This window comes from Xyrauchen texanus, chromosome 2 (genome assembly GCF_025860055.1).
Source record: "Xyrauchen texanus isolate HMW12.3.18 chromosome 2, RBS_HiC_50CHRs, whole genome shotgun sequence".
NCBI classification, from domain to species: domain Eukaryota; kingdom Metazoa; phylum Chordata; class Actinopteri; order Cypriniformes; family Catostomidae; genus Xyrauchen; species Xyrauchen texanus.
This window is the reverse complement of record NC_068277.1, coordinates 7,204,979-7,215,363: the sequence shown is the minus strand read 5'-3', so window position 1 is coordinate 7,215,363 and position 10,385 is coordinate 7,204,979. Positions and strand designations below refer to the sequence as shown.

At 38.1% G+C, this 10,385-nt stretch overlaps 1 protein-coding gene across 1 annotated transcript in view; it reads right to left on the bottom strand.

Annotated features, from left to right (window-relative positions):
• Positions 1–1,415: 1,415 nt before the first annotated feature.
• Positions 1,416–10,385, bottom strand: part of LOC127662400 (A disintegrin and metalloproteinase with thrombospondin motifs 7) — a gene marked incomplete at its 5' end in the record, with an annotated part of 106,619 nt that continues 97,649 nt past the window's right edge. The window contains 1 exon segment of the mRNA XM_052153550.1: positions 1,416–8,418. Within this exon segment, the coding sequence (XP_052009510.1) occupies positions 8,270–8,418 (149 nt within the window).

The following is a 10,385-nucleotide window of genomic DNA, read 5'->3' as shown; positions in this document are numbered from 1 at the left end:
CATGACTGTGAGTCTGTCATTATCAGAAAAAGAACACTAAAGCCCCCCCTATTCTATTTGTAAGAGTTAGTCCCAACTAGTGTCACACCCCCCCATCAGAGCATCAAGCGCCCCCTGCAGGAATAAAACTTTGTGTGTCACACAACCCGATCTCATGAAAATTCGTACACAAATTATGAGTTGCCTATTTCTTTTGGTCATGCACGATGTTGTTCGCATAAACTCATACGACTTCATCACGTGCATATTCCCGGATGTCTAACGCGGTATTAAATGTGAGTTCCGCGTACGAGGCGTTAAGGACATAATTATGAATATTATGCCCTTTCCCAAACCCCTTACCTACCCTTAACCAATAAGTAGAGTCAATAAGTAGAGTCAATAAGTAGAGTGTTTAAACATGACAGGAAGCCGTTGTCACAGACGCACAATATCATACCAATTAGCCAAATGTAGAAACGTTGAACGAATCCTGACGATTTCGTCGTGAGAGTGTGTTGGTCTCACAAGACACAGTCAGTGGCTGACAACGTGCAATTTCGGTCTATACGTCTGATATCCACAGAAAACATGAAATAGGCTATATCACCCCAGTCATATGTGGTCAGTGAAGATGTTTAAGGCGTCCATATGATCAGTTGTTGTTTTTTTCAGGGTGAGGAAAGCAGACAGGTATTTCAAACGAGCAGGTAAAAAAAATATACGTTTTTTTAAAGGTTTCATGTTTTTCTGAAACATTAAAGCTTTTCTAACTTTAATTTCCTGAGCCATTTTTGCACCTTTAACCAACCGGAGTCAAGGTGATTTTTTTTTTCTTGCTTTAAAAATAATGATATGTATTATCTACTGTAATACAATGACATCCAGGCATTTTTCAGTGTAGCCTAAGTGTCCAAATTCTTTTTGGGGCCATTGTAAATCTCAATATGAACCAGTAAAAGGATGCACACCACAAACTGTTCTTGCTAACCATAGGGGGGCACTGTTATTCTTTCAAGATAGTTCAATGGACTTTTTGGCAGATTATGGCAATGATCGAAATGTTTGTTCTGCCAGATATCTATAGAAAGTCCAGAAGTATTCCAACAATTCCTTGGAAGCAAGTTGTTGAATGCTGTCATTCATTCATGCAGTCCAAGGAAATTCAGAATTTGAAAAGAGTACACGGGTGCAGATGGGTCTCCAATAATAGCATGTAGCTTCCTAAATTGGATTTACAAGTGACTGACAATGCCCAGGGATCGATTAAATGAAAACTCATTCTTCTATATTGACATGGAATATATATATATATATATATATTCATTCACAGCATCACTGCTCAAATAACATTTTATTTGAACACAGCCCAATCTTGAGGCAACAAAACCTTTAAAGGAATGGAATCATTTTAAGGAATATCTTTTAATGGAAAAGTGTAATTATTTATATTTTATATTTATGCATTTGGCAGACACTTTTATCCAAAGCAACTTACAGAGCCCTTATTACAGGGACAATTCCCCCGGAGCAACCTGGAGTTAAGTGCCTTGCTCAAGGACACAATGGTGGTGGCTGTGGGGATCGAACCAGCGACCTTCTGATTACCAGTTATGTGCTTAGACCACTACACCACCACCACTCCATGGAGCATTTATGGAGCACCTTTTCCCTGATGATAACTGGTTTAGAGAAGAGTTGGATGGTGTCGTTGGCTGCAGCTCAGAGGCTCAGATTTCTAGTCTGATTCATGAAATGTCATTATTTTAGGCTCAAATAGTTGTAAGCAATATCGCTCACTAGCCTTGAGAATAAAGATGCAATTCTACAGTTTCACCTGCCATTTCCAATTTGAAAGGTTTCCCTCACAGCACACGGTATGATGTACAAAACAAGTTTAATAAAAGCAATACAAATCAGAAAGGTGATACAAAAGTGCAATATGGATATTTAACATGACAAATTTCCCCAAAAAGTAAAGTATTGCGAAAATGACAATTTCACATGTAAAATCTCTTCTATGTAAACCACAAAACATTTCTACATGTCTATTGGACAGGCAAAGACAAACTACATATTATTAACACTTTACAATAAGGCTCCAATTGTTAACATTAGTTCAAATAAACTATACTTTTACATCATATACTAATCATGGTTAATGTTAGTTATAACAAATGCTAATATGTTTTTAAATCAAACAATGTATTTGTTGACATTAATGCAATATGAACAAACAATGAACAATTATGTTTTTATAAACTAACACTAACAAAGATCAACAAATGCTGAATATATTGAATATATTGTTCATTGTTAGTTAATGATAATGAATGCATTAACTAATGTTAAAGAATGGAACCTTATTATAAAGTGTTACCTATTATTACAATGGCAAGCTAAAAGACACCCTCCACAACAAGATTAATTTAATGTTTCAGTGCAACTTGACACTAAAATTTGTTGCAAATCATTTTGATGTTGATCAGTTCATAGTAATGCAGCGCAGGCCAATAAATGTACTCACTGAAGCAAAACAACAACACTGAATGATTTCTGCAAAACACATGGACCCTTGACGAAACGTAAACAGATTATTAGATGCAACTGTGTTACCTGAGTGATGGCTAGAACTTTCCAGAATCTGATATTTAAAAATGAGACCTGACAGATGATAATCAAATTAAAACAATACAAACAAAAGAGTTTCTTTGGATATGTTTCATGATAACCTATTCAGAGAAGCGAACTATTGTTTATTATTGTATTATTCCAACAAAGCTATTCTGTATTAGAAAGTAGTTGAGTCAAAGAGATCTGAGGGAACGAATCAACACGCTGGTGAAATGTACATATATACATGAAAGGTTGACAGTTTGTGTTTATGTAGCCTATTACAAAAAGCCAAAAACATCCCTATAAGCAAACGTATACCTAATGTAATATTTAATAGAGGAATATTCTGGGTTCAATACAAGTTAAGCTCAATCAACAACATTTGTGGTATAATGTTGATTACCACAATTTCATCTCATTCCTCGTTTATTAACAATAAGCAAAAATCACGGTTACAGTATGGAAGTGAATTTCTTCAGTCCAAAAACATTCAAATGCACAATGTAAATATGTTATATGTTATATTAGTGTGATAAAATGACACTTCTTATCTGTGTAGAGTTACATACAGTATATCCAATACAGCTGCATTGTGATGATCTGTAATCTGGTCAATGCCACAACACGAGTAAATCCCTGATTTGAGCTCACCTAATCATGTTAACGTGTATAATGTTTACATCTTGTAAAGTGGCAAGAAAAAGTATGTGAACCCTTTGGAATTAGCAGTTTTCTGCATTAATTTGTCACAAGTATACTGTAGATAAACACAATGTGCTTAAGCTGACAACACACAAACAATTATAGTCTTTCATGTCTTTATTGAGCACATCCCATTAAACATTTACAGTGCTGTGGAAAAAGTAAATGAACCCTTGGATTTAATAACTGTTTGATCCTCCTTTAGCAGCCATAACTTGAAACAAGTGTTTCCGGTAGCTGCGGATCAGACCTGCGCAACATTCAGAAGGGATTTTGGACCGTTCCTTCTTACAGAACTGCTTCAGTTCAGCCATATTATTAGGATATTTAGTGTGAACGGCTCTCTTGAGGTCATTCCACGGCATCTCTATTGAGTAAAGGTCTGGGCTCTGTCTGGGCCAGTCCAAAATGTGGATTTTCTTTTTTGACGGATTTACTACAATGTTTATGGTTAATGTCCTGCTGCATCACTCAACTTCTACTGAGCTTCAGCTGGCGCACAGCCACCCTGACATCATCCTGAAGGATATCTTGATAAATTTGGGAATTCATTTTTCCCTCAATGATGGCTAGCAGTCCAGGCCCCAAAGCGGCCCCAAATCATGATGCTCTCTCCACCGTACTTCACTGTTGGGATGCTTTCATTTTGGTGTGCAGTGCCCTTTTTTATGCCTTTTTTAGTTCTGCATGTTCTTCCCAAACAATTCAACATTAGTTTCATAAGTACACAAAAACTTTTCCCAGTAGCGTTGAGAAGTGTCAAGGTGGTCTTTGGCATAACTTTGCAACAAAAGCAACAATTCTTGATCATATTAGAAGGTCTTCTGAAATCTCTTTTAAGTGAAGCATGGTCCACATCAGCAGATGCTTCTTGTGAATAGCAAACTCAAAATATTTAAGTGCTTTTTATAAGTCAAAGTAGCTCTAACCCACACCTCCAATCTCGTTTGATGTATTCAATATGTACAAGAATAATACAATATTTTGCGTGTTATTAGTTAAACCTGATTGTGTTTGTTCATTATTGTGACTTAGATGAAGTTCAAACCAGATTTTAAGACAAATTTTTGCATAAATGCAGGTAATTCCAAAGGGTTCACATACTTATTCTTGCCACTGTAAATTTGAAACTGTGCATTTGAATGTTTATGGACTGGCCCCATTTACTTCCTTTGTAAGTGCCTTACTCTAACAGCAAGTTTTATATAAATGAGGGACGAGTCAAAATGAGTTTTTGTGTGGATCAACATTATAACAAAAATGCCGTCGGGTGAACTTAACTTGTGGTACATTAACCCTAGTTCGTTTTTGTTCGTTCATCCATCCAAATAGTAACCCATAAAGACATGTAACATTAAGATCTATACATACATAGAATTCAAGTACCAGTCAGTCAACACTAGATTGAGTAAGGAGCTTACCGCCTCCTTTAGCACCAGGTCATTTTGCAGCACCAGGTACTTCACTCTGGTTTAAATTTGTTCTTGATATCAGCTGCAATAAATAGAAAGCATTTCTAAATTGTCAACTTGCAGTTACATGGAAATGCATGCCAACTTAAAGGGCTCCTAAAATCTCACTACAGTATCTATGGAGAAAAAGAGTAATATTAAATAGCGCAAAACGACAACGAAATGGAATATAACCGTCTTGTGCTGCACTCTTCAACCCCCCCAAAACATTCTGTTATCACCCCGAGACACTTCGCACCAGGTTTGGCGACATCAATGACATCAAACATCATCTCAAGTGTCTTTGTCACTGATGTCAGACTATGCATTTAAGAACTGCAGCAGAGGTGAAAATTAACAAAAAAAAGCTATCATATTTCTTCAAAAGACTTGGAATATAGTGCACGAGTCGTATGGACTGCTTTTTTGGTGCTTTTTGTCATTTTTGGAGCTTGACAGGCCCAGTCCTCATTCACTTCAATGTATGGACAACAAGGACATTGTACACAACATCTTTTGTATTCCACAGAAGAAGAAAGTAATAAAGGTTAAAATTGACATGAGGGTGAGTAAATAATAACAATTTTGGGTATCCTGGCAGAGTTCAAAGTTTCTGTACATGCTTAAAATGATGAATAATGCATCTTTTGTACCAGCAATTGTTAAAAAGAAACCACTGCTGCTGTCATGTAAATGGTATATAAAATGTGCTTGGCACGAAAGTTTAACTAATCACTAGTGAGTTGGCAAGATAGTCCACTCTACCTAGTTTAATACCAATCGTCTGAGATGACATGCGGTTTAAGCACCATTAATGTGTTGTAGAAATGTTCTGGGTTGAAGTTAAACTCAATTAGCATAAATATAATTTTGACTTCACTTTTAGTTTGTAAACAACACAAATTGGGCTTACAGCACTGCACTTACAATGGAATTCTATGGGGCAAGACACTGCTGAGGGTTTAAATGCAGAAATGTGCAGCTTGCATTTGGTAAAAGTCTCTATGGATATCGATTATTGATCGGCACGTTATTTTATCGATATATTTTTGAGAAATTGATATATTAACACTAGCCGACATTTAAATTAGAAGCCTAATTTGTGTGCTTTTCAATGGCATAATTGCTTTGGGAAACCACAAGGGGGAGATATAACATTTACTGAAACCGGTCGCTGGTAGGAGAGGCGCAGTTGCAGTACAAAGTTGTGGTGGATCACTATACACTTAAAAGTAACAAAGGTTTTTGTACTTCTTCAAAAATAAAAGTGATGTTGATGAGTTTGCAGGTTAGTGTATGAAACTGGTGTCACTGCGCAAATTGAACGATTAGAATTGGCAACAATTATTATGAAATAATACCATATATTCAATAGTTTAATATTTTTCCATCCTTTTTTAAAATGATTTAGTTATTAATTTTATCCCCCTTTCTCCCCAATTTGGAATGCCCAATCCCACTACTTAGTAGGTCCTCGTGGTGGCGCGGTTACTCACCTCAATCCGGGTGGTGGAGAACAAGTCTCAGATGCCTCCGCTTTTGAGACCGTCAATCTGTGCATCTTATCACGTGGCTCATTGTGCGTGACACCGCAGAGACTCCCAGCATGTGGAGGCTCATGCTACTCTCCAAGATCCACGCACAACTTAACACGTGCCCCATTGAGAGCGAGAACCACTAATCGTGACCACAAGGAGGTTACCCCATGTGACTCTCCCCTCCCTAGCAACCGGGCCAATTTGGTTGCTTAGGAGACCTGGCTGGAGTCACAAGTTTGAATCCAGAGTGTGTTGAGTGACTCCACAGGTCTCCTAAGCAACCAAATTGGCCCAGCTGCTAGGGAGGTACATAGTCAGTGTTAATACTCACTGAGCTACCCAGGCCCCTTTTCCATCCTTTTTAATTAGATTACATCATTCACAATGCTTCATGGGATTGTAGTATATTCCCTTATTAAAGACGTGAAGTACACAGTCTTGTACCTTTGACTTTTGGTCCGATTTACAAATGCATACAGTATTTGCTTCAAATCCAAGTTTGACTTACAACTCTTTTATGGAGGATTTGATGGAGTCCCTATGGAAAACATGAAACCGAAAAATTATTCCACGAAAACGTGGACGGGCACTGTTGCTCTCTATCAGGAAGCAAATAAATAAAATAAAACTGCTACCCATGTCTCTAACCTAGCCTAGCCTAACCGCTGTCGCATGAATATCTGTGAGTGGTGATGGCGTAGTGGCTAAAGCACAGGGCTGTTAATCAGAAGGTCACAGGTTCTAACCCCATGGTCACCACCATTGTGTCCTTGAGCAAGGCACTTAACTCCAGGTTGCTCCAGGGGGATTGTCCCTGTAATAAGTGCACTGTAAGTCGCTTTGGATAAAAGCGTCTGCCAAATGCATAAATGTAAATGTAAATATCTTCTGATCTTTATCTTATTTCGTCGGTTTTGTACAAATCGGTGTTAAAACAGGCACAAGCCCGTCTTTCATGTTGTTTACTGATATGTTATTATGAAGAAACTCTATCGATGCTACAGTATGTGTGGGATTTTTTGTGAGGACAAATTTCGGGATTGTAGCTTCAGTTGTGGATGAATGGTCTTGTAGTTGATGCACCCAGTCTGCGATCAGTCATGTAGTGTGAGCACCAAAACTATTCAAAACGAAAGACTGTGCTTTTGGCTTAAATAGCCTTTTAGAGGCGGGACTACTTTTCGAGGTAAACAGTACCTTTATGGCATTTTTGCATGTATAATGCCAAAATTACAGGGTTTACCGGCTTTACATAGTCTTGACAGGAGTTGAAAGACTGGATATCTTTGCACAGACCTTGTTAGTGTACAATTCTATCATACAAGTCCCATGTTAACAAGTATTGTGGCTATACTTTCAGAATTGTGTACATTTTAATGTTTATTTTGGTATAATGCCCAATAGACTTCTACTCAGGGCTGCAATATGAAATTCCTGGGCCCGGTGCAAAACGTATTCAGCGGGCCCCCCTCCGGCTGTCCGTTGTGCAGACTGTTATTCCGTTATTCCATCAACATGTGCTACCCACACGGCTTTTGTTATTGTGTAATGCCTCTGTGTTTATATGTATTATGTGTCTCCTGCTGAACATGTTTAGATGCGCTCCACTATATGGGACAGCTTTTTTTGTCCCCACCCCTCCGGGCCTGAGACAAAAGGTCCAGTTGTCCCCCCTTGCAAGTGCCTTTAATCGAAACACAATTTTTGTTGTTTAAAAACTGAGTCGAAATGATTCTCTGCGACAACTGATTGCATGCCACAGATGCTGTCGATGGAGGTAAACTTGAACTCAGAACATTCATTAATTATGTAAGGACAAATAGCTTCCTGGTGAACTGCTACATAATCAGTGGAAGCAGCTACTGTAGGCCAGAACAGATGGTTATGGATTGGTCCGTAGCTACTTTGAGTATTGGTGTGTCACAATCTGTGTTGAAATGTATGTCCTGGCTGAGAGCAGTCATCCTTCGATCCCTCAGTATCTCAGCGGCGTGCAATGCGATCACTGCCCCGTGAGTGCAGCCTGCAGGTCTTACAGCACTGTGAACGGACCGAAGGCTGATGGCATCGACCGAGCCCCTGGAGGGTCTGACAGAAGCGAAATGTCAAACGGTCACGTAAACACAACTGACCTGAAAGACAGAGAACAAGCATGAGGGATACTGTAGTGAAGATGGTTCTCAAAGGGTGAGATAAGAGTGAGAAAGCTTTACCACTATACACTAGTGCTCACACACAGGCCAGATTACACAGTACAGCTTGGCAAGAGTAGCTACAACCAATGCACAAAAATAGTTTTCTTAAAAGGAATGTTCCGGGTTAAATAGAGTGCACTTATTACAGGGACAATCCCCCGGAGCAATCTGGAGTTAAGTGCCTTGCTCAAGGACACAATGGTGGTGGCTGTGGGGATCGAACCAGCAACCTTCTGATTACCAGTTATGTGCTTTAGCCCACTACGCCACCACCACTCAAGTATTTATGAAAATAAGGTTAGTAAGCGATTTTATCACGCTAAAATCATTGTTAGCATATATGATGTTACGTCTCGTGTCTATACTTTTGAAACTTGATCTTGTTTTAAACCTGGAACATTCCTTTAATCTTAATTTTTTTTTTACTGTTGTCCAATAAATATTTCCAAACATTCTTAAAAAGGCAAAAAAACCCAACATTTATTTGCCAATGGGTTAAGTAAAATAACATATTCCCAAGTCTTATTATCATGTGCAGTTTTGCTTTTATAGTAAATGTAGCTTGTTTAAAATACATTTGAACTTTAATAACAGGGCAAAAATACTGCCTCATACAGGCTCACTGATAATGCCACTGCTGTGAAGCAATAAAATCTAATTGAAAAAATACAAACAAATGAATAAAACAGAAGTACTGTATATATATGATGATGAATGGCTGTATAGCAAAACGTATTAAAGATACTCAATAATATTATCCGTTCGTTAAAATGTCACTCCAGAATATAAAAATGCAAAGTCTGGAGCCTGATAATATTATTTATTTTCCCTCAACAGCTATGGATAAATATTTCCAAGCAGGGCAGGTAAGGACACTGACCATTAAAGGTGTAGTCATATTTCTTTTTCAATATCAGGCACTGTGAAATTGGAAAATAATAATTTTTTGGGTTATCTATAATGAAATGCCACAGGTAAATCATGGCATTTTGGTCATAATTTGTCAGCTGTAATTAGGGTAGAAGCCATTTTAAATGACTTTCCCTGTTTTTCACTGCATATGTGTTTCTGAATGAGCTATATGGTCCTTTGGAGATTTAAAAAAGTTATTGATGTTCATCACATTTGGCTTATGGCTTCCATAAAGGAATAGCTCACCGTAAAATGAAAAATGATCTCATTATCTACAGTAGTTCTCAATCGATTTTATACATTTCTCCAAACGATACTCAATGCTCTCAAAACAATTCACACAGCCGACGAAACCGACACTTCATTTTGCAGAACAATTCAATTTCACAGCATAATGAAGCAACGTTTTCTTTTCTGATTAAGCATTTATTACAATTAAATACTAACATCAAAACCATAGATGTGTTCTCTATGCAATGCATAACATTTTCAACTATAGACACACAACTCTATTATTGAAATAACACATTTATCATAAAAATCCGGAATAAAGAAATTTCCTCCTGTTTTCGTAAAATGTATCTAAATTCGAGTTGTTCCTGTACCTCTAGAAAGAGGGTTAGGACGTTTACTGAGGAATATAAATACTGTAAATGAAGATGGGGCAGCTGTGGCTCACGTGGTAGAACGGGTTGTACACGAATCGCAGGGTTCCCGGCCCACACGACTCCACATGCCAAAGTGTCCTTGGGCAAGACACTGAACCCCAAGTTGCTCCCAATGGCAGGCTAGCACCTTGCAGCTCTGTCGCCATTGGTGTGTGTGTGTATGTATGTGTGTGTGTGTGTGTGAATGGGTGAATGGGTGAATGAGACGCAGTGTAAAGCACTTTGAAAACCGCTAAGGTTAAAAAGGCGCTATATAAGTGCAGACCATTTACCATAAGACAGCACAGTAATCACAAATGGTAACTGTGGACATTGATTGTGGCA